Raw genomic sequence first — 24398 nt, forward strand, 5'->3', positions numbered from 1 at the left:
GTGTGTTTTTCTTTTCAGACAGGGTGACATCACCTCCACTCGGTTTAATCCCAGGGCGACATCACTAAATTTCTCATTGAGTCTCAAGATAAATTTCAACAAGCCATTCAGTGTTGATCTGTGCAATAAATTCTTTCAAGATGACAGAGAGAAAAAAGCGCTTCCCTCGTCTATCTCGGGTCTGCAAATTCAGTCGCAGAATTAAGAGAGAGGGAGGGGAAGTTAAATAGGAGCAAGGACGATACTTTTTAAAGCAGCACTGAACTTTCTGCCCTTTTCCTACAATTTCAAAGTGACAAAGCACAGAAACTTTTGCCGCTTTTTAAAAAATACTGCTATTATTTCTGTCGCCTGTAGGTGATTACGCAGTGCCTGCAACGGCTCCAGCGGTAGATATGGCATGTGAAACTTAGACTTCACAAAACAAACAAACATGAAATATACTGGTCAATTACTTTTTCTGGAAACGAACTTGGCTGGAACAGCAGCGGATCCGAGCCTGGAGTGAACCTCAGTGCACAGCTCCAACAGTCGTGTTGCACCTGCTGTTGCTGCTATGAGAAAGTCCATTAGCTACCCACTTCGCCCTAGAAAAATCTTCACGTACCCCCTGCCTCATACATCGGATCAGCAAAGGAATCGGTGGGAGGGAAAGATACCATATTATTTAATTTTTTTTTCAAAAGCACTTTGTGTCACAAACCAGCAGCGGACAGTGTTTTAGAAAACAGTGCAGACCGTTCACATTCGAGTTGTTCTGTCCCTTTCATTAATCTGAACCCAGAGGTTTTCATTTGACTAAATTATACGGTTACATCGGTGTAAGTGGAGTAACCCCATAGCGTTCACTGGAATTGCTCCGGATTTACAGCTATTTAAAATAGTTGAATTCTGCCCTCAGTTCAACTGTGCAACTCCGATGAGAGCAATGACATATTGCAGTCACTGGCATAGTGGGGATGTAACTGAGGGCAGACTGTGGTCCTCTTAGGGTAGCAATTTCCCATCCCCTCTCATTAAGATTAGTTTGCAGGGTGCATTTTCAGTTGATGTGCTCTCCTGGTTGTAGTAGCAGCAACGCCCTGACCTCTAGTTCCCTGTGTGTGCTTTAGTAACCCATTAGTCTCCCTCCCTCTTTTCTAGGAAACTGCTCAGGAGACAGCAAACCTAGGTCAAGGGATCTCCAAGGCAAATTGGGGAAGAACGGATATGTTTGGGGGAAAGGGGATGATCGTATTAGTCACTGGAGAGCAGGTGCCAGAGAAAGTGAAATATTTTCCGCCAAAAGCAACATTTTAGAGAGGGCTCTCTAACAGATCATTCTTTAACTCCCTCCCTCTATGAGCCTCAAACACACAACAAATCGACACGAATATATGGCGATATGATAAAATTGGTCTGCAGGCAGTAGCTCTGCTTTGAGACTAGTAGGCATTTGGGGCGGCAGGCAACATTGTCCGCTCAAATGTGTGCTTTCACTGCCTTATAGGAACCCTTGAACACAGACACGCACAAAACACAGTGGAAAATGTGATCAGATCTGCTCACAGTCAAATTCCACATCACAGATGCTCTTGTCAAAGACAAACCAAAAATATACGGCCCAAGTGGAAAGCAAGCAATCGACTACCCAAACAAGTGGCCATTTTGCTCCTTGCTGAAAAGTGTCTACTTTCCTATCCTGGTTTATATATGGAGCACGAGCATGAATGTATTTTAAAGCACATATTGCCCGCTCTTTTTTTTGCTGAATAAGAAATGTGACCATTATAAACTCAGCAATGACATTAACATATATATTGTTTGCTTCCCTTTTATCTTAATTAAGCCTTCAAGGAGAAAACTCTCAGGGCTGAAGATAAAGAGGTATATGAAACAGCTATCAATACAGGATTAATAGCCAGTATTTCTAGTTAGAGTATTACTTCAGGTGCAGCGCTACCAGCTGTGGCATTGGTATCATATGCTGCCACCCAACTATGCAACCAGCATCAGAGGATGGCTCCCCTCCTATAGCACTGGTATGAAATGATGTTCATCCCGCTACAGAATCGGGGCTATATCCCAATGCCTGTGGGAAGAAACGCTTTACGGGAAGCGGTGAAACGAACAGGGAGCGAACACGAGGGAGCTGGCGGAAGGAGGCGTGTGTCTCTTTGCCCATCGTGTGTGTTGTTTAAATAATTGGTGCCCGGCGGGCTGCAGGCGGCACTCTGCCTCCACAGTCCCTGCTGGCCGGAGAGGGAGAGAGATCAAACAGCCGCCGCCCTTGCTCAGCATTGCACCCGCTCCTCTCTCTTTCCCAGCTGCAGAATTTGCTGGGCCCTGGCTCCGCGCCTGCGGCTGCCGCAGTCAGCCGGACCCGCCTTCGCCTCCCCAGTCAGCGACGCAGAAGGGGCCGGGGAACGAGCGGCAGCAGCTCCAGCGCCTCAGCGGCCCCCGGCTTTCTCCCCTCCCTCCTTCATCCCACCAGCGCCTCCGGAGCGGGGCCCCAGGCTCGCGCTAACAGCGGCGACAGAGGATGGCGCGAGGCGGCGGTTGCTTGGGGCAACCCCGGCTGCTGCTGCTGCTGCTGCTGGGCGGCCTCCTGTGCCTGCATGGCGGGGCTCCGCTGGGCCGCGCTGGGCGGGGGCAGCCGCCCACCCCGTGCCAGGCGCCGCGGCAGTGGGAAGGGCGCACCGTGGTGTACGACCACAGCAGCGGCAGGAACACCAGGGCGGCGGTGTCCTACGACGGCCCCAACCAGCGCCTCCGGCTCCTGGAGGAGAGAAAGGCGCTTATCCCCTGCAAGAAGTAGGTGCTGCTGGGGCGCCCGTGCGAGCTCCCGGGGGCGGCTTCGCGCGGCCCCTCCTTCGGGGGGAGGGGAGAGCAGCCTTGCAGCCAGTCACCTCTGGGGAAGGGGCGGCGTGGGGCTGGAACTCCCCATCCCTCCCTTTCGGCAGTCAGTGACCTGCTGCCTCTGCAAACCTGCCCTAAAGGCCTCGTTCTCCTCCCCCAGCCGGGCGGGGATGGCGTTGGCGGGACAGGGAGGCCGTCTCTGGAGCAGGGGGATTGGTTTGGTAAAGCTTTCAGCTGCACCCAGGGCCTGAGTCAGAGCCCATTGAAGTCAATGGGAGTATTTCCACTGACGTCAGTGGTCATTGGAACACGCCCCACATGCCTACACAAATCTACTGGGGAGCACAACCCCAGAGAATCCCCCCTTCAAGGGCTCTAGCCCCACTCCCCTTCTTCCCCCCTCCACATACCCACCAGGTGGTATAAATGCCCAGAGAGAGATTCCATTCCATTCCATTCCTCTCACCAGCAGCACATTACTCAGTTTACAACCAGGGGATGCATATTTTTCTTCCTTTCCTAGTTTCCCCATAGTTTGTTCATCACTCTGCTGCTGCATGCTAATTATATCATTTATGCATCCCAGGTCACAGTTTTACTATCCTGCCCAAAGCGTGCACAAAGAATGTCACAAGAAATCATTTACTACAGCCACAGGAATTTGGCAGATTTTGTAGCTCACTTTACAGCCATTCCCAAAAATTGGACTCCCACAGGTTGGTGGACATCCTGGAGCAGATTCTGCCCTGAACATTTTCATCAGATTCAGATCATTTACCCCAGCGTAAATCAGAACTTAGTTTAAGTCAGTGAAATTTCTCTGACTTTACATTGGCCTAGTTGAGAGCAAGATTTGGCCTTCTGTTTTTATGATGGGTATATTTATCAGTGGCAGCTTGTGAATCTTACTGGGTGATTTCATTTAATATGCTTTAGTAAGGAGCCTTAAGTGATATTTTAGCTACAGTATCAACCTGTCAACATGATGTCTGCTATCACACCATTTTAAAAGCCATCTTTAGTGTATTGGGTGATGTTCAGCACTTGACTGGTGCATGACTTGCCTGGATGGAATCCAGCTTGTACTGGTGGGCTCCATGGGTCCCTCAACTTCCACTATGGAGCTTGATTTGTCTTTCTCCACTATTTCTACTTCCTTAACTCTCTTCCCTCCCCATCAATTTTTGGGAGGACTCTCTTTTTCTCCCCTTTCACCTGAGTTAGGTTCTGTTATTTAGGTTTTTTTCTCTTTCACTTGGGCTACATTTCGTTCCTCTCAGGTTTTCTGTTTCCCTGCCTATGGTCTCCTAACACCACCTTCTTTTCCTAATGGGAACAGGTTCCAATTGGTGCCCAACACAACAGGGTAGGGTAGTCTGTCCACTCCCCGAACTTGCTTCCAATTAATCATCCTCCCGACTTCCAGGGTTACCTCTGCCACAGGGCAGAACTTTTTCATGTGTTTCCGATACCTGCACTGGAAACATGTCATATCGAACCCCAGTCCTTTATAGAGTTGACCCTCTTTTCTTGATAGGTCCACCTCCTCAAACTTCTCCATCAGTTTTATAGCTGCATTAAAAGAGATCAGTTGAAGCCATCTAACCCATTTACATTTATTCTTAGGGAGGCCTTGAAGGAACTGTGCCAACACCAGAGCATCCATTGTCCCTGGCCAGCTCATCATTCAGGGCCATAAAGGCTACTTGAGCTCTAGATAAATTCATGGAAGTTAAGTCCATTAATGGCTTTTAGCCAGGATGGGTAAGGAATGGTGTCCCTAGCTTCTGTTTGTCAGAGGGTGGAGATGGATGGCAAGAGAGAAATCACTTGATCATTACCTGTTAGGTTCACTCCCTCTGGGACACCTGGCATAGGTTACTGTTGGTAGACAGGGTACTGGGCTGGATGGACCTTTGGTCTGACCCAGTATGGCCATTCTTATGTTCTTATGTACCCAGTCAAATAAGGGGCTAGCTGGACAGCCCAGGTTTCCCTGTACCAGCCTGCACACATGGCCACCCTCTGGAAGGGGCCCAGGAATGCATCGGGGTTGTCCGCAGGGCCCATGTTACAGAACCCCAGGGCCAGTGCCTAGTTGCTGTTCACCACTGCAGAACTCACCACCTGCAGTAAAAGCAGCTTCTGCTTTTTGGCTTTTTCTCTTATAAAATCCTGCAGGCTTATCTGTTGCTCAGCATGTAAGGCTTGCCTCTCCAGATGGTGGAATTGCTGGAAGCTTTGCAGCATCTTCTGCCTCTCTGCCTGTTGTTTTACCAGTCATTGCAGGGTCTCCTCCACTGTCCAGGCCACTGAACCCTCACACCAGCTAATATCCTGGACAAGTGTGCTGGTTCAGCTGCTGTTGCCCAGTACTTTGTCACATCCTTCATCCAAGTATCTCAAATACATATTCTCACTGCACCTCATTTTACAGATAAGGTAAAATGAATCACAGAGGTTAAGTGACTTGTAGATCACACAGAACCAATGGCAGAGCTAGAAATATGGGTGAAATCCTGCCTTCATTGAAGTCAATAGCAAAACTCCCATTGACTTCACTGGGGTCAGGATTTTCCCTCAGGAGATCTGATCCCCATCCTGTGGCCACCCAAACTTCAGATCAATCAATTCAAAATTATTGACATTTACAAACTGTACTGTTTGCTTGCATGAATTGACAGATACTTTAACTATTAACGCAGTTCTTAGTGCACTAAAATTTAACATAAATAATACTTTTGCTATCTTATAGTTAATTTCCATTCTTTCCAGCACCATATAATCATTTTTAAAATCTTTCTAAACTGCATGCTCCTGAATTCTTTTTCTGTGTCAGAATGGTTGTCACAACATTTTTATTCTGTATCCTGTTTTAAATCTAAATTTTCTTCCCCCTTTCTAAATTGTTGGTTTTTCTTTTAGTGATATTTTGAAAAGGAACAGTTTTAACAGTGTTAAATATGATAGGTCAAACATGAAAGGTGGTAATTCATTCCTGGGATCTGTTCCTTGTAATACATGTCTTAAATTGATCTCAGGAGGCCTATGAGGTACAAGTTTCTTCATATATCAGTTCTAGGTTGATTTTCAAAACAGAAACAAGTATAGAACTGCATTAGAAAAGCTGATGTTGTATTGTGTTCTGATATGCAAACTACAACACATATTCCCATGTTTGCATAAACATATTTCTGTATTATTTGACTATTCTGTTTTTTAATTTTTTTGGAATATTTTGAATATTTTATATGTTTGGACTGGATTCAACTATGTCTAGGCTGACAGAGCTGGGCACAGGGCAGGCAGGTGCAGTCGAAGCCTCCCTACATTAGTGCTACCCATTCTATTCCTGGGGGCATTCTGCACCAAAAAATAAAAAATTCTTCACCAACAAATAAAACATTCTGCACACAATAATTTAAAATTCTGTAAATTCTGTTTATCAAAATAACACAACATAATCACGCCAGTTTCAATTATTTGGGTAATTTATTTCAAAATACCTATCAGCAAGTATGTCTGTAACAATGCAGACACACACACAAATTCCCCCAGGAGTAGAGAGTTGAAACGCCTGTGAAAACCCAGTTCCTGTTTCTCTGCCCCCTTCCAACCTCCCAAGCCCAGTTGGGGGGCCAGATACCCACAACCCCTCCTTCCCAGGGCCCAGCCATTCCTCCCCAGCCAATACACCTGAACCCTCTCCCTCCAAGAACCCAGCCACGGGGACCTGCCGGCCCAGATACCCACATCCCCTCTCCCCCAGAGCCCAGCCACAGGGCACTGCAGCCAATTTCTGTGGGGGAAAAGAAATTCTGCATTTACATTAATTTCTGCAAAATTTTGCATTCAGAAGTCCCCCAGGAGTATACACTATGATTTGCCTTAGGGGACAAGAGCCTTCCCTACTCCTACCTCCTCAGAAACACTCTGAAGCCCTGCCCCTCCATGCCAAGTGAGCCGCAATGAGTGAGAGGGACAGCATCACTCTATCTCACACGCACAACCACCTGTCTCCCCCTGGCAGTGATTTACATTTCTACCAGCTGCTCCAGGTGCCCAGATTGACCAGCCTGCACTGCCTGTTACCACTCTTGTGGCTTCCCTTTGCTACCCCATCAGAAGTAATTTTTCTGCGGGGAAGCAAAGAAATCTGTGGGGACATAAATTCTGTGCACGTGCAGTGACATAGCATTCCCCAAGGAGTACCATTCATTTATTGCAGACAATCCTCTGACCTTCACTATCTCTGGTGGGCAGATTTCCTGTCATACAAAATTGTAGGGAGGTTTTATCACATGTGCAAATAGTGTCCACTAAGGGCCTGATCCAACTCCCACTGAAGTCAATAGAAAGACTTCCATGGATTTCAATAGGTGTTGGATCAGGCCTCAAGTTATGATCACAACTTCATTTTACTTTGGATATAGTGAGTCATATCCTGAAGGCATCAGAAGTTAAAATCAAAAGGAATTGTCCAGACTTTTGAAAAAAATAGTTCTGTCTCCCAACTTCTGTTTTGTTATTGTCAAGAGAAAGATAATTAGGCCAAAGCGCTGACTACAAAAGGAAACAAAACTGCTATGCAACCCTCCAGAGAACTGTTAGTAACACTTCCCATGATCAGCAATATACAAACTTTACTCACATCAAATGTAACTAAGATGCAGTAATCAGTGCTAACCAAAGATTTAATTAAATTGTAAATAAAATGTTTTCTAAATCCTACAAATATGGGCTCTCATCCTGCAAACTATTTCATGCTGTATGACTCTTGTGCCAAGGCCCAGCCCCACTGAAGTTGGGTGATATCAGTGGGACCCACAGGGGTGCAAGGGTCTGCCTGCGTGCAGGATGGTAGCCGTAGTAAGGACTATACTTACTAGGGCTTTCCATGTATGTATATCAGTGGTAGGCAACCTGCGGCCCGTCAGGGTAATCTGCTGGCGGGCCACGAGACAATTTGTTTACATTGACCGTCCACAGGCACGGCTGCCCGCAGCTCCCAAATGAAACTAACAAATCATGTGGTATTTTCATACCCACTTCAGCCATGATGCCTACAGTGAACTGCGTAAAGATAATAGCCAGGTAGGTGGCTTCTTAGGGTATGTGTACACTGCAATTAAAAACCACAGCTGGCACGTGTCAGCTGACTCTGACTCAGGCTCGTGGGGCTTGGGCTGTGGAGCTGTTTAATTACAGTGTAGACTTCTGGGCTTGGGCTGCAGCCTGAGCTCTGGAACCCTCCCTCCTAGGGTCCTAGACAGAGCTGGCAGTAGGCATAAGCAAACTAAGTAATTGCTTAGGGCCTCGAGCAGCTCAAGGGGGCCCTCTATTATTAGTATGTGTTGTGTGTTGGGGAGAGCAAAAATATTCCTGCTTAGGGCCCCCAATGGGCTAGCACCACCTCTGGTCCTAGTGCCCGGACTTCTGCCCGAGCCTCTAAGTGCACACTGCCATTAAAGAGTGCTGCAGCCTGAGCCCCGTGAACCCGAGTCAGCTGGCACAGGCCAGCCACATGTGTCTAATTGCAGTGTAGACATATTCTTAGGGTTTCATTAATATCTCCTCTTCACTTACCTTGTTTAAGAACAAGTAAACATTGAAGTCTGCAAATTATGCATTTAGGCTGAGATTTACAAAGGATATTGAATTCAAATGGGAGCTCGGTGCCTAACTCCTTTGAAAATCCCTGTTTTAGCTAATAAATGCAACCCTGTATTCCTATTTCACTCACTCTTGTCTTCTGCCATTCTCCACTGCATTGTGTTATTCAGATTACTGTAGATTATAAAATTCTTGGGGCAGGGACTGTCTTATTTTACATTTGTGCATCACCCAGCACAATGGAGCCCCAGGTCTGGCTGGAACCATGGGGTTCTACCATAATACAAATAATAAAGAAAAAAATAATTTTCATCCACTAGATATGCCATCTTATGGTGTATTACATATTCCATAGTTCACTCCAGCAGTGCTATCATATCACATTCACTGAGCATGGTTAAAAAATTCATCCTGGTCCTAGAGATATTACCAGTTATTGTGGTATTTTCCTTTTTAAAAATAGGGAATATCTCTTAAATCTTTACTGTCTAATGCTGGAAGGAACTTAAGTGTGCCAATAGTATATGGTAGCAGTAATACCTAGTTCTTGTAAAGTGCTTTGAGATCCATGGATGAAAAGCATCATATAAACGTGGTAAGTATCATTATCCCTATTTTACACATTGGGGTCTGAGACATTTGTTGTTTTTGAATGTGATCTCTTTCAAAGGTAATAGGGTGAGTCAATGAGGCACTGGAGAAGAAGCTCAGTGCTATTTTACCTTCATGCTATATGTTGTGAGCTTCAACTTAGCATGAGTGTGTAGATCTTTTTTGATACCTTTTGGATTCAGTTGAAAGGAGAACAATAGCTGCAGGACTCAGACAGTTTCACTCCTGGCCCCTCACAGCGTTTACATGCACATACAGAGAGGGGAGACTTTAACTTCCCAGATATAGACTGGAGGGCAAGTGCCAGTAATAATAATACTAGGGCTCAGATTTTCCCAGATGGAACAGCAGATGGATTCCTTCACCAAGTAGTTGCTGAACCAACAAGAGGGGACGCCATTTTAGATTTGGTTTTGGTGAGTAGTGAGGACCTCATAGAATAAATGGTTGTAGGGGACAACCCTTGGTTTGAGCGATCATGAGCTAATTCAGTTTAAACTAAATGGAAGAATAAACAAAAATAGATCTGTGATGAGGGTTTTTGGTTTCAAAAGGGCTAACTTTAAAGAATTAAGGAAATTAGTTAGGGAAGTGGATTGGATTGAAGAACTTGGGGATCTAAAGGTGGAGGAAGCCTGGAATTACTTCAAGTCAGAATTGCTATCAGAAGCCTGCATCCCAAGAAAGGGAAAAAAATCATAGGCAGAAATTGTAGACCAAGCTGGATGAGCAAGCATCTCAGAGTAGTGATTAAGGTAAAGCAGAAAGCCTACAAGGAATGGAAGATGGGAGTGACCGGCAAGGAAAACTACCTTATTGAGGTCAGAACATGTAGGGATAAAGTTAGAAAGGCCAAAAGCCATGTAGAGTTTTCCCTTGCAAAGGGAATTAAAACCAATAATAAAAGGTTCTATAGCCATATAAATAAGAAGAAAACAAAGAAAGAAGCAGGACCACTAAACAGTGAGGATGGAGTGGAGGGTAAGGATAATCTAGGCATAGCCCAATATCTAAAATACTTTGCCTCAGTCTTTAATGAGGCTAATGAGGAGCTTAGGGATAATGGTAGGATGACAAATGGGAATGAGGATATGGAGGTAGATATTACCACATCTGAGGTGGAAGCCAAACTCGAAAGTTTAATGGATGAAATCGGGGGAGCAATGTTATTACCTATCACCAAGAATATTAAAAGGACCTGGACACACATGAAACATTGCAAGCCCTCTTCTATAGCGGAAGAATTGTAAATGTAATGACATCGTGTACAAACTCAGGGTGTACCGAGTACGTACGAATAGAAAAATCGAGCAAAGACATAAGTTACCAAATACTGCTAAGAAAAGGGAGAAAAAATAATCCAGGCAACACACAGTCCTCGTCACGTCTTTGACATACGTAGTATCAGGCAAGTCTTCTTGGAAAAATTTTTGAAGGAAAAAGTAGTCAAGAATATTGAGGTCAATGGTAATCGGGCACATACAAAATGGTTTTTCAAAAGGTACATCGTGCCAAAACCAGCCTGATCTCCTTCTTTGAGAAGATAACAGATTTTTTAGACAAAGGAAATGCCAGTGAATCTATTTACCTGGATTTCAGTAAGGCATTTGATACAGTTCCACTGGGGAATTATTAGCTAAATTGGAAAGTAGGGGATCAATATGAAAATTGAAGGTGAATAAGGAACTGGTTAAGGGGAGACTACAATGGGTCATACCAAAAAGTGAATTGTCAGGCTGGAGGGAGCTTACTAATGGAGTTCCTCAGGATCAAGTTTGGGGACCAATCTTATTTAATCTTTTTATTACTGACCTTTGGCATAAAAAGTGAGAACGTTCTAGCTAAGTTGCTGGATGACACAAATCTGTGACATATTGCCAATACAGAGAAGGACCTGGGTATATACAGGAAGATCTGGATTACTTTGTAAACTGGAGTAATAGTAATAGAATGAAATTTAATAGTGAAAGTGCAAGGTCATGCATTTGAGATTAATAACAGAACTATTGTTGTAAGCTGGGGAGGCATCCAGTTGGAAGTACAGAGGAGGGAGAAGGATCTTCGGGAGTGTTGGTTGATGTTCCACAGGACGACTTTATGAGCCACCAATGGTATTAATTGGCTGTGAAAAAGCTAATGCGGTCTTGGGATGTCATAGGCAAGGAATTTCCAGTAGAGATAAGAAGGTGTTAGTACCGTATACAAGGCATGGTGAGACCTCATCTGGAATACTGTGTTCAGTTCTGATCTCCCATGTTTAAGAAGGATGAATTCAAACTGGAAACAGGTGCAGAGAAGGGCTACTAGGATGATCCATACGACTGAGTCGAGAAAACCTGTTCTTGAAAGGAGCTCAAAGTGGCTGTTTAGCCTTAAACCCAACAGAAGGCTTTGAGTGGAAGATATGATTGCTCTCTGTAAATATAATAGAGGAATAATACCAGGAGGGGAGAGGAATTATTAAATTCGACGAAAGGGCACAAGATACAAATGGTATAAGACTGGCCATGCAGGAAAAAGTTTTAGACTTAAATTAGACAGGTTCTAACCAACCTCAGAGAGTGAAGTTCTGGAACAGCCTTCCCAAGGGGAGTAGAGTAGGGGTGCAAAAGACATATCTGTCTCAGACTAAGCTGATAAGTTTATGGAGGGGATGGTCAACTGCGGTACCCTAATTTTGGCAATTAATTATCTTGCTCTAGCTGGAATTGGCCAATGGCTTGTGCATGGGTGTTAGGGGGGTGGAAATCTGAGATTACTATAGACAATTTTTCCTGAGTACTGAGCTGGGGAGTCTTGCCACTATGCTCGAGGGTATTTAGCTGATCGCCTTATTTGAGGTCGTGAAGGGATTTCCTCCCAGGGCAGATTGGCAGCCTCTTATGGGGGTTTTTTGCCTTCCTCTGCAGCATGGGGCATGGGTCACTTGCTGGAAGGTTCTCTGCACCTTGAAGTCTTTAAACCATGATTTGAGGACTTCAGTGGCTTAGACACAGGTTTGATACAGGAGTAGGTGAGTGAGATTCTGTGGCCTGCATCGTGCAGGAGGTCAGATTAGATGATCATAATGGTTCCTTCTGACCTTAAATTCTATGATTCTGTATACACAAAAAGGAATCCACATTGGTGTTAGCTTCTACTCTACAAGAAATACAAGAAAAATATTAAATTCACTGCATGGTCAGCACCATCAAGAGAGGAAGAAATTTCATTTTCAACCTTCTATAAGTGTGTCATGAACAATAAACTCTTTGGGACAGGAACTGAAATGTAGATATGTTTGTATAGTGCCTAGCATAATGGGACCCCAATACATTCAATGTCTTTTGGCACCTATTATAATGGCAATAATAATGGAGATAAAAAAACTGAACTATTAAAATATGATAGTATTTATTTAATAACAAAAGTGATTATTTCTCTAGTCTCAGTGGTATTTGAAAGGACAGACGTGAATTATGAATCTGTTTAACTCTTTGACTTGAGAACAAAAGCTGCTGGTGCTGTAAAGGAGGCACAGTGCTATGATTAGGCAAGTGCATCTTGCAGTCCTGTAGCCTGTCTGCATATTTGTGTCAATCCTTCTCCCAGACTGATCAGAAGAACCATATGGTCAGGTGCAAATATAACAGCATCTGTCCAGAGATGAGATGATCACTTTTCAAAATAAACAAGAGTATGGGCAGATGTCTCTGATTTATCTTGAGCCAATTCTTAAATTGTTTAAGAATGTGCAGTTGTAAAGAGAAAAACAGTTGCATCTGACCTATTAAAGTAATGTTATTCATTTTGTTTCTGTGGCCATTATGATGACTTAACAGGCTAAGTAACTGAGCTCACAACAGTGAGTGACTGCAAACTTGTTTCTCAGACTTGATTTTGAGAGTGGTTTTTGCTAGTCAACATTTAGGAAAATAAAAAGTGACTAGGGATAAAATTTTCAACATTGCCTAAGTGACTCAGGGGTCTAAATCCCATTTTCAAAACTAACAAGGACTTAGGAACCTAAGTAACTATTAAGCTTTTAAGTGCCTAAGTCACTTTTGAAAATAGGATCTAGGCTTCTGAGTCACTTAGGCCTGGTCTACACTACGCGTTTAAACCAATTTTAGCAGCGTTAAACTGATTTAACGCTGTACCCGTCCACCCTACGAGGCCCTTTATATCGATATAAAGGGCTCTTTAAATCAGTTTCTATGCTCCTCCCCGACGAGAGGAGTAGTGCTAAAATTGGTATTACCATATCGGATTAGGGTTAGTGTGGCTGCAAATCGATGGTATTGGCCTCCGGGCAGTATCCCACAGTGCACCACTGTGACCGCTCTGGACAGCAATCTGAACTCGGATGCAGTGGCCATGTAAACAGGAAAAGCCCCGCGAAATTTTGATTTTCATTTCCTCTTTGCCCAGCGTGGAGCTCTGATCAGCACGGGTGGCAATGCAGTCCCAAATCCAAAAAGAGCTCCAGCTATGTTGGCTGTACGGCGGAGACCCTAAGGTGATACTGGAATTGATTGCTGCTATGGTGGAACAAATCTGTTCTATCAAAGCTCCGTTACAGAAGACGAAATGCCAAAGTGTTTTGAAAAAAAAATCTACAGGCTCACAGTTGCTGCGTGACAAGTGTAACGGAGAGCCAGAGATTCAAATGGCACTCATGGAGGAGGGAGGTACTGAGGACTCCAGCTATCCACAGTCCACAGGCTCCGAAAAGTATTTGCATTTTGGCAGAGCTACCAATGTCTGTAGGGTCAAACACTTGTCGGTGTGGCTCGGAATAGCTCGTTCAATTTACTCCCCCGCCCCCACGTGAGAAAAGGGAAAGAAATAGTTTCTTGACTTCTTTCATGTCCACCTATGTCTATGAATGCTGCTGGTAGACTCGATGCTGCAGCAGTGAAGCAGTATCACTTCTCTCCCCTGCTGGTGGCGGACGGTGTGCAGTAGGACTGGTAGCCGTCCTTGTTATACCCGTGAGTGCTCTGGCTGGCTCTAGTGAGGCTGGCCGGGACGCCTGGGTGAAAATAGGATTGATCGGTCATTCCAGTAGATGGTACAGAACGGCTGGTAACCGTCCTCTCTAGAACTGGGGGCTGAGCTCCATCAGCCCCTCCTTTGTGTTGTAAAGAAAGATTTTTCCTGCCTGGACTGTCATAGCCGGCATGCTGGGCTTCTCTCCCCCGCACCGTTATGTCCTGCCTGGACTGTAATAGCACGGGGCTGCCTTTCTTTTTATCTCACTAACAAGTACTGTTTCTTATTTCTCATTTTTATAACTTCTGACACAAATTAGGGGGACTTGCGATTGGTTAGCCCGGAGTTGGGAGAGGAGGGAAGCAATGAGTGGGTAGTTTGTTGAGGGGCACCACCATTGTGAATGGCATGTATATATTTCTGTGGACTGACGAGCAGCAGCTGCTGCTTCTTGATCATGTGTTTCTTAGTCATTGCCCATTTTTAGGCAGGATGCTCTTATTTTAGAACCATAAGAGGATTGACTCGGAGAATCATTCCCAGTTTGCTTTGCGCCTCGCGTTGTCTAGCCAGGGGCACCTGGTATAGCGAACAGTACAGAGGACGATACCGTCATCTCATTTGCCAGTTTAACCGCTGGTAGCATGCGTACAGAAGATGATACATCTCTGCTATCATGCAAAAGCAAATGAATGCTGCTGTGTAGCGCTGGAGTATCGCCTCTGTCCGCGGCATCCAGTACACATACGGTGACTGTAAAAAAAAAAAACAAAAAACTGAACGGGCTCCATGGTTGCCATGCTATGCCGTCTGCCAGGGCAATCCAGGGAAAAAGGGCGCGAAATGATTGTCTGCCGTGCTTTCCTGGAGGAAGGAATGACTGACGACATTTACCCAGAACAAGTCGTGACAATGATTTTTGCCCCATCAGCCACTGGGCTCTCAACCCAGAATTCTAAGGGGCAGGGGAGACTGCGGGAATTATGGGATAGCTACGGAATAGCTATCCAACTTGAGGTTTGATGTAATTGAGATGGTACAGACTGTCAACATTACATTTATCTTCAGAGGGCTAAAGACTATATGTCAGAACTACCTTTATTCAAGCATGGGTTATAAACACCTCACTTAGGACCCATAATTGACCTCCAGTGCAGCTTCACCATTGGTAGCAATGGCAGAGGCTGTAGTGTGGACAAGGCTCAGGTGTTTTCAGCACCATGTCATGCGTGCTTCACTTTGCAGCCTGTGTGTTCTTTAATATAGATTCATGTTATTGCTGATTCTTATATGGCCTATACATAAAATGAAAGAGGACACATGATAATATCACAAAGGATTTATCCGCCTGAGTTTGGGATGGACATATAATACACAACCAACGAAGCCCCAACTGAATTATTCCCTTCTTTGGAGGCTGCTGTTCTTGTAGTCTTCTTTGATCATGATAAGGTGACCATACTTGACACAATTTGTTTAATTATATAAAGTTATTTGCTTATTAATGGCAGGTTCATCAGTACCATAAATATTAAGGGACAGATTCCCAGCTGGTGTAAATTGTAAGAGCTCTATTAGAGTCAAAGGAAGTATGACAAATTACACCAGCTAAGGATCTGCCTCTAAGAGATTTTGTGGCATCTAATGATCTGGCAAGGTAGGATAATAGGGCAAAATAACTTGCAGGTCCTCCATGCCTTCATTTTGCTGTAAGCTGATGTTAATCTCTATGCAATTTGTGCTTTCAACTCAGGAACATACTTTGACATAATAGTAACTCACTCACTGCCAAATAATCCAATATAAGCATAGGTCTGTCAGAGAAAATTGCATGTTGGGATGTTTAAAAAGTGTGGGAAAAAAGATATATGCCAGGCAGCCCAAACAGAAGGAGAGAGAAGGAGAGAGACATGAAAACATTGTGTAAATAAATGTATTAAATCAGATTAGATCTTTAGATTGTGTTAGAAGAATACTGGTAAACAAACTAATACAGAAATAAATGCCATAGAAAATAACTTAGAAACACTGGGCTGGAGACCGCTAATACTCAATATCCAATAGATACCATATTTATATTCAGGCCAAAGTTCTCTCCTTTATAGAAAATCAAGTAAATATGCCTTGTGCAGTAGAGTTCTGTGAGGATTGAAGGAGAGAATCCTCCTAGCCCCACTGCTCTCGAGCTACTACTGGAGCAACTGGGTTGCAGCAGCCTTTGTGGCCACTAAGCCCTCTGTGTGCAAGACTTTGGTTGGTGTATCTGTGAAGTTGCTGCTTCACACTGATCATGATCTCACCCTTTTGCTGACCTTCCCCATCCGCATCCTGAGCCTCCCCCCGTCCCCACACTTTATAGGGCTGCTGTGGAAGCTGCTATGGAAGTGTGTCCTGCTGCTTGCTTGGTGTGTGGAGGTCCTCCTAGGAATTCTACCTGCAGCTCCTCTTTCCAGAGCACTGGTTCTGCTGCATTCAGAACCATCAGCACCCTTTATCCAGCCTGTAGGATTTTCTCCTTAACACATACACATTAAATGATTTCACATTTTTAGCATAATTTATACTTCACTGAAAGTAGCATTGGGAAATGTACCATTCATGATATGTATTCAATGATCCTAAATATCTCAGCTATTTACATCCATAAAGGTCAGATTTGTAACCAAGACAGAAGAATGTGTATGTATAATATTACATTAAATCTTAGATCCTGTAGGAAATTTTGTGGTACCCCGCCACCACCACCCCTGGAAACTGCTTTTCACTCACCTACTGGTTATGAGCCCAAACCTGAGAGCCACAGATCTAGAACAAGTTTTTTCTGCCAAGAGTTATTTCCATGCATAAGTGTCCCATAGTAGCAGTTCCATAAAATAATTCAGAGGTTTAGGATTGCCCCAAGCATGGGGTTATATCCCTGTCCATCTTGGCTAATAGCTATTGATGGAACTATCCTCCATGAACTTATCCAGTTCTTTTTTGAACTCTGTCATATCTTTGTCTATCACAGCATCCCATGAGATGAGTCCCACAAGTTAATTGTGTGTTATATGAAAAAGTAATTCCTCTTGTTTGTATTAAAGCCTATTAATTTCATGGGTGACCGCTTGTTTTTGTACTGGGGAAAAGTGTAAATAACACTTCTCTATTCACTTTTTCCACACCATTCACGATTTTATAGCAGGGTTTCCCAAACTTGGGATGCTGCTTGTGTAGGGAAAGCCCCTGGTGGGCTGGGCCGGATTGTGTACCTGCTGTGTCCGCAGGTCCAGCCGATTGCGGCACCCACTGGTTTGCTGCTCCAGGCCAATGGGTGATGCTGGAAGCGGCGCTGGCTGAGGGATGTTCCGGCTGCTGCTTTCTGTAGTCCCCATTGGCCTGGAGCAGCGAACTGCGGCCAGTGGGAGCCACGATTGGCTGGACCCGTGGACGTGGCAGGTACACAAACCGGCCTGGCCCACCAGGGGCTTTCCCTACACAAGCAGTGTCCCAAGTTTGGGTTACATTGTTTTATAGACCTGTATCCTATTCCCCCCTTAACTGTTTGTTTTCTAAGATCATAGAATATAAGGTTTGGAAGGGATCTCAGGAGGTCATCTAGTCCAACCCCCTGCTCAAAGCAGGACCAATCCCCAACTAAATCCCCAAATGGCCCCCTTGAGGATTGAGCTCACAACCATGGGTTAGCAGGCCAATACTCAAACCACTGAGCTATCCCTCCCCCTGATGCACAGCCCATATCTTTTCAGTCTCTCCTCATATGGAAGCCATACCAGACCCTTGATCATCTTTACTGCCCTTTTCTGAACCATTTAAAGTTCCACTATATCATTTTTAAGATGAGGTGACCAGAACTGCATGCAATGTTCGAGGCATAGGCACACCATGGATTTATATAGTGGCACTGTGATAGAAAATAGGACAGAATATATCTCTTTCATAACAGTTAGCCTGTTTCACTTCTGCTGCGCATTGAGATGAACTTTTCAGAAAAATATCCATGCAGATTCCAAAATCTCTTTCTTGAGTGGTAACAGCTAATTTAGAAATTATCATTATGTATGTGTAGTTCAGATTATTTTTTACAATGTGCATTACTTTGCACTTATCAGTGTTGAATTTCATCTGTTATTTTGTTGCCCAGTCATCCAATTTTGTGACATGCCCTTGTAAATCTTTGCAATCAGCTTTGGACTTAACTGTCTTGAGTAGTTTTGTATCATTTGCAGATTTGTCCACCTCACTGTTCACCCCTTTCCCCAGATCATTTATGATGAACAGCACTGGTTCCAGTACAGATCCTTGGGGGACACTGCTGTTTATCTTTCTCCATTGTGAAAACTGACCGTTTGTTATTACCCTTTGTTTCCTATCTTTTAATCAGTTACTGATCCATCAGTATACCATGACTACTTAGTTTCCTTAAGAGTCTTTGGTGAGGAACCATGTCAAAGGCTTTCTGAAAATCCAAACGTGCTATATTGACTGGATCACCCTTATCCACATGCTTGTTGACACTCTTAAAGAATTCTAATAGATTGGTGAGGCATGACTTCCCTTTACAAAAGCCATGTTGACTGCCCCCCTAACAAATCATATGCCTCAGTGCTCTTAGCTATGACCATGTCTTTTGCCTTTTTTGTATTTTTGTTTTCTAATCAAAATGCCCTTTAAATTTACTTGTCTTGTTTGTTTCTCTTCTTATGAGAATAAGAAACTGTCATACTCTCATTCTTGATGAGTATCTACATGATTAGGAATAACAGCAGAGAATCCTGTGGCACCTTATAGACTAACAGACGTTTCGGAGCATGAGCTTTCGTGGGTGAATACCCACTTTGTCAGATGAATGTAGTGGAAATTTCCAGGGGCAGGTATATATATGCTAGCAAGCAAGCTAGAGATAACGAGGTTAGTTCAATCAGGGAGGATGAGGCCCTGTTCTAGCAGTTGAGGTGTGAAAACCAAGAGAGGAGAAACTGTCGTGTTGGAAGCCTTCACGTCTTTTGTTCAACCCTGAGCTGATGTTCAATTTGCAGATGAATTGAAAGCTCAAGCAGTTTTCTCTTGAAGTCTGGTCTGAAGTTTTTTGCTTGCAGGATGCCCTTAGTCTGCATAGTGTGGCCAGTAGAGGTTGAAGTGCGCTCCTACGTGTTTGTATATTGCCTTCCATATCTGATTTGGTCCATTTATCTTTCCATAGAGGACTGTTCGTCTGCGATGTACATAGCACGAGGCATTGCTGGATAGTGATGCGTATATTATGTTGGTGGACGTGCAGGGAATGACGCGTGATGATTGGCTGATTCTGTGTATCCTTGTATTGGTGTTGCACGACTTAGATATTGGGCAGCGTTGCATTGGCGTCTGTTTTGCATGAGATTGGTCTCCTGAGCTAGATCTACTATGGTGCCGGTGTGCGTTGTGTGAGATACATTTCAGGTTGGAGTTGTCTGTGGGGAAGGCATTGGCCTGCCACAAGCCTGTGAATGTGGTCATATCCAGCTATGGGTTGTATCCTGATGATGCAATTGAGGTTTTTGCTGGGCCTTGTATGTGATGGCCAGTGGGTCCTCGTTGGTTTGTTTCTGGGTTTGTCCTTGCGTAGGACTCTGAGTAACTTGCTCTGTTGATCTGTTTTCGCTTATTTCCTGTCTGCGGTATTGTAGTTTTTGCGAGGCTTGGTGAGATTTTTAGGTGTTGGTCTCTGTTGAGGGTTAGAGCTGATGCGTTTGTACCTCTGCTTGCTGTAGGATATGGATGTTGATGTGCCGGGATGGAGCTGAGCAGAAGGTAGTCATAGCGGTTCGGTAAGTTTTCGATATGGGCTTTATTGACATCCTTATTTGCACCTGGTGTCAAAGTACTCGTGTTGACTTGTCCAGGCTCGAGGTTGATGTGGGTGGAACTGTTGACTTGGTGGAATTTTTCCAGAAGTCTCCTTCCCATGGTCCATGATAAAGATGTCATCAATCGTAGGTATAGTAAGAGGGCAGTATCGTGATGAAGCTAGAAGCGTTGTTCCAATCCCATAAATATTGCAATTGTGGGGCCATGCGGAGTGCCTAGCCAGTGCCACTATCGGAGATCTTATTGTCATCAAAGGAAATATTGTGTGTGAGTGTAAGCACAAGCTTCACAGCCATTGGCGTGCATATCAGAGATTATGTTCCTGACAGCTTTGTATTCCTACTGTGGTGGAATGTTTTGTACAGAGCCTCTACATCCATGGGGCTAGGATGGTGTTTTGGGAGTGACCATCTTTGTAGTTTCCTCAGAGTCAGTGTGCAACGGAATAGCGGCAGCTGGTGGCATAGGGTCTGATAGAGAGTCCATACCAGACAGTCTTCCATAGACTGCCATGCCCGGATGATGGGCTCCTTAAGTGAGTTCCGGGTTTGACCGGTAGTAGATAGAATAAGCCTGGTCCGGGCTCTAGAGTCACTCTGATTTGCCTCCAGTGTCTTCTCGGCCCTCTCCAGCCTGCTTACCTCTTGTGATTCCCTCAGCGGTTGAGAGGAAGTGGATCCTCGCTAGACTTCGCGTATTTGGCAGAGTTCGTCTGGCAGCCTCTTTTGGTAGTCAACTGTTCATGATGACAACAGCCCCTCTATCAGCCCTCTTTGATTGATAAGTCAGCGGTGGTTCTCTGAGTGGAGGATGCATGCTTCTGCACGACTTAGGTTATGAGGCAAGCGGTGTTGTTTTTCCACGATTTCTGCCTGTGCACGTAGATGGAAGCATTCAATGTATAGGTCCAGACTGTCATTTCGACCCTCAGGAGGAGTCCATGTGGAGTTCTTCTTGTGCTGTTGGTGGGAGGGTACCTGTGTATCAGTGCACTGTTCAGTGTTGTCCTGGAAGTATTCTTTGAGTCGGAGACGGTGAAAGTAGGCTTCCAGATCGCCACAGAACTGTATCATGTTGGTGGGGGTGATACATGATTAGGAATGTATTTATTAAGAATTCTAGGTTCCAGCTGGCAAGATTTTGTGAAGTTCATCAACTGCTCAGCCACTCTCTGAATCCAACCCACTTTTCACTCCTTACGCCATGAGATGAAGACTAGCCTTTTAGGCAGGGAATTGATAGTGTGGGATGCAAATTCAGTTGATCCTTAGTCAGAGCTCTATGAAAGGATTACAAAAAAACTGCAAGTCTCTACCAATGTGCTGGAGGAAGGAGAGGGAATGCTACTCCAAACTACATTGGTAATCAGGTCAAACTTGCACAAGTGCTATGTTCCAAAAAAAAATTTAAGTAGCTAACACAACACAAAACATAGGAGAAGGAAATCCATAGTAATTGCACATGCATACACATGCGCCTGTGCATGTACACACACACACATATATTTCTTTTGCATATAAACGCTACTTGTATCTGAGTTATCTTGGATACTGCTAATTTCTTGTCTATCAAAAAACTAAGATTATACATTGGGACAGTCAGATGTAATATATTTGAAATCTGCATCCCTATAATTGGATGTTTTGTAGATTAAAAATGGATTCTTTTCCTCTATCATATATTGAAAATATAAATGGAACTGCATAATTGTCTAAAATCAACTGTTATGTTCCCAAGGAGCAAAATAACTGGTGTTCAGTTCAGTATACAAAAGATCTACATTATGCTACAATTTTGGAAGAGCAGTATAGATTGGGTTTTCTTCTTTTTAATCTCAGATAAATTTAATCCCTACAAACAGTTTTGCTCAAGGTCTCAAATTGTAAATAGGAGCAATCTTAGTATGATGTTTAAAATTTTCTTTAAAAATAAAATATCAGTGAAAGTGCATTCTTTAAAGTTCTTTAAAGTGAAGTTATTTTCTCTTTGAGAGAAAATGTAGCTTTGCATTTTAAACTGGGTATTATATTTTCTCTATGTATTATATATAGTGAAAGCCACTTTTACTAAACTCTGATACTGTGAATCTTATGGTGAAATAATATAAAGTCCAAAATTACCTTAGTGAAGTGTAATGTAAACATTTCAATAATGGTTCTAGTGAACTTTTTCTTATAGTAAATTTGATCTGTTAGAAAAATTAGTTCTCTGGAAAAAGGTTCCACTTTCCCTTGACTTATTTACCTTACAATGGGCCAGATTCTTCTGTACTTACTCAAGTGGAAAAATAAATTACTCCATAAATAGTCCCTCTGAAGTCAATGCTCATGGCGTAAGCGGGTATTCAGAACAGAGGCATCTCCAGAAATTTATCGCATAGTATGCACAACCGAACCACTCTCACTTTAACTTAAAATGCCATGAGGGAGGAGCTGCTGGGCCAAATTTCATGGAGTGGTGTTGCAATCTATTCCACGGAGTCACCACACCACTCAGCTTTGGCCCAGCACCCGTCTGTCAAGGAGCCACTGGGGAAAACCTGAGTGGTGTGGCGAGCTCATATGCTATGTCACAACGTCACTTGGTTTGGTGGCCTTCTCAAATGGGGGGGCCTAGGGAAAACTGATCCCCACTCTGGGCAACCCTGACACCTCCCTCCCCCCAGTTGGTCCCCGCGCCTATGGTATAGACTGTGGGTACCATGCATATAACTTCGGGCACTACTGATTCAGAATAAATAAGGGTATCATAATCTGGTCCTGTGTAACTAATTTCAAATGGTATCACAGATCCTTGCATATCTGTTTAAAGCACGCTGTTGTGGGGTTTATTCAAGATGAAATGTTTTTAAAAGTCTGTAACTAATATCCAAAGTGGCTACTATGATTTAAATGATGTTTTCTTATGGAAGTTGTTCAGAGAACTAATATAATTCTCCTTGAGGTTTTCATCATAAAATGCCACATCATTAAATGGCACCAGTTCCCAACAGGAACAGAACAAAATAATTCTGTTTATTTTTTTTTGCTGAGTTCTTGTTCTAAACCTGTAACTAATTACAGAAAGGAAACAATATAAAAATGTCCACTCAGGTTTCAGGCATTAATCTTGTCCATCTGTTTCTCTGTAAATTCTTGAATTTTCATATTTAGCATAGCAAAATCTATCAGCTTCCGTCATCTCCTTGCAGTTTAGGATAAGGTTAATACTTCATCTAGAATCAAGGAAATCTGCATATACGAGTGCACAAAAATGTGGCACCCTTTGCTTTTCTCAGTTCTTTAAAACGTTTTGAATGGAATTCACTCCTAGCATGAATTCTGTCCACCTCTTCAGTCCCACTTTAGTCCTCAAAATAAGGGGGAAGGTGATGCATAGACTTTGTGCCAGGCTTCTGCAAAGTGGTAGATTTCACGCTCTCTCACTAGGAAATATATACCTATCTGTGTCATAAAACTTGTTTTTGAGGCGGAGAAGCTAGATTTCACCTGAAGAGTATAAAAATGTAATGATGCACACAACCGTGCTAAAACTTTTGAATGCTCAGGTGGAGAACAGTGCCATTGTTTAGAAGTGCAAGGAAAGACATTTTGTTGTATTCAGTTTCATTACATCCTTATATCATTAGCATCTGTGGTTTCTATGATCTTCAGATGTTTTTCTTGCCAGGAAACTTGTGTTTTCTGTCACACTTTTAGGCAGACAGCACTGGAAAGTTTACTCATTCTGCGTGGATATGACTCTTTCTCAAGGGATTGTATATTTGGAAAACCTGTTTCCATAAAGTATCAGGCACTGTTGTTATAATTTAACTTAATCCAGATTCATTATCCCATACCTACTGTTGTAGATACACATTCGTTGTTTCTTATACTGTGGCTCATGGAGACTCGTGAGTTTCTGATGTGTTCACAGGCACAAACGGATAACCCACCCACCCAATCAGTCTGTTATGTTATTCTACGTGCCTTACAAAAGAGAGAAAAGGAACCTTGATTATATAATTGACCAGGCGGTAAAAGAGTCAAGATGTTTCTTATGTCTCTTTCACTTTTTGTAGCAATGAGGAGGAAATTAGGATGGGAGACGTAAAAGGAGTGAAGGGAAGATGAGACCAGGTGACTAGGTTCATTCATCCAGTTGTTCACATTGTATGAGGCTACCATTTTAGCATAAGGGCTGTGCAGATGAGATGCTTCCTTTTTCTTCACCCTGTGCTTGAGCTGCCTGTGTATACAACCATGTGTGAACATGCACACACGGTTTGGATCTTGACTCTCTCTATAAAGACTAATTTCGCAATATGTATTTTATTAATTAATGTTTACTCATATATTTGTTTCGCTACTCTTTATCTACAGATTTGTTTTTGTTTGTTACATTGTAGTTAAGCTATAATGATTCATAATATATAACACTCATGGATGTGAAACCTATGACTGCAGGCACAAAGTGTGACAGCATATAGGTTTCTGAAATGAAACAAAACAGCAAACTTGGAAACACCACTT

The 24398-nt window shown here is 43.5% G+C and overlaps 1 protein-coding gene across 1 annotated transcript in view; it reads left to right on the plus strand.

The window, feature by feature from the left end:
• The first annotated feature begins 2099 nt into the window (after positions 1 to 2099).
• EPDR1 (ependymin related 1) overlaps positions 2100 to 24398 on the plus strand; it is a 55411-nt gene continuing 33112 nt past the window's right edge. The window contains exon 1 of the mRNA XM_075062591.1: positions 2100 to 2793. Coding sequence (XP_074918692.1) covers positions 2522 to 2793 — 272 coding nt within the window. The 5' untranslated portion in view covers positions 2100 to 2521. The remainder of the gene's footprint in view (positions 2794 to 24398) is intronic.

Source organism: Chelonoidis abingdonii, chromosome 2, assembly GCF_003597395.2.
Source record: "Chelonoidis abingdonii isolate Lonesome George chromosome 2, CheloAbing_2.0, whole genome shotgun sequence".
Lineage (NCBI taxonomy): Eukaryota > Metazoa > Chordata > Testudines > Testudinidae > Chelonoidis > Chelonoidis abingdonii.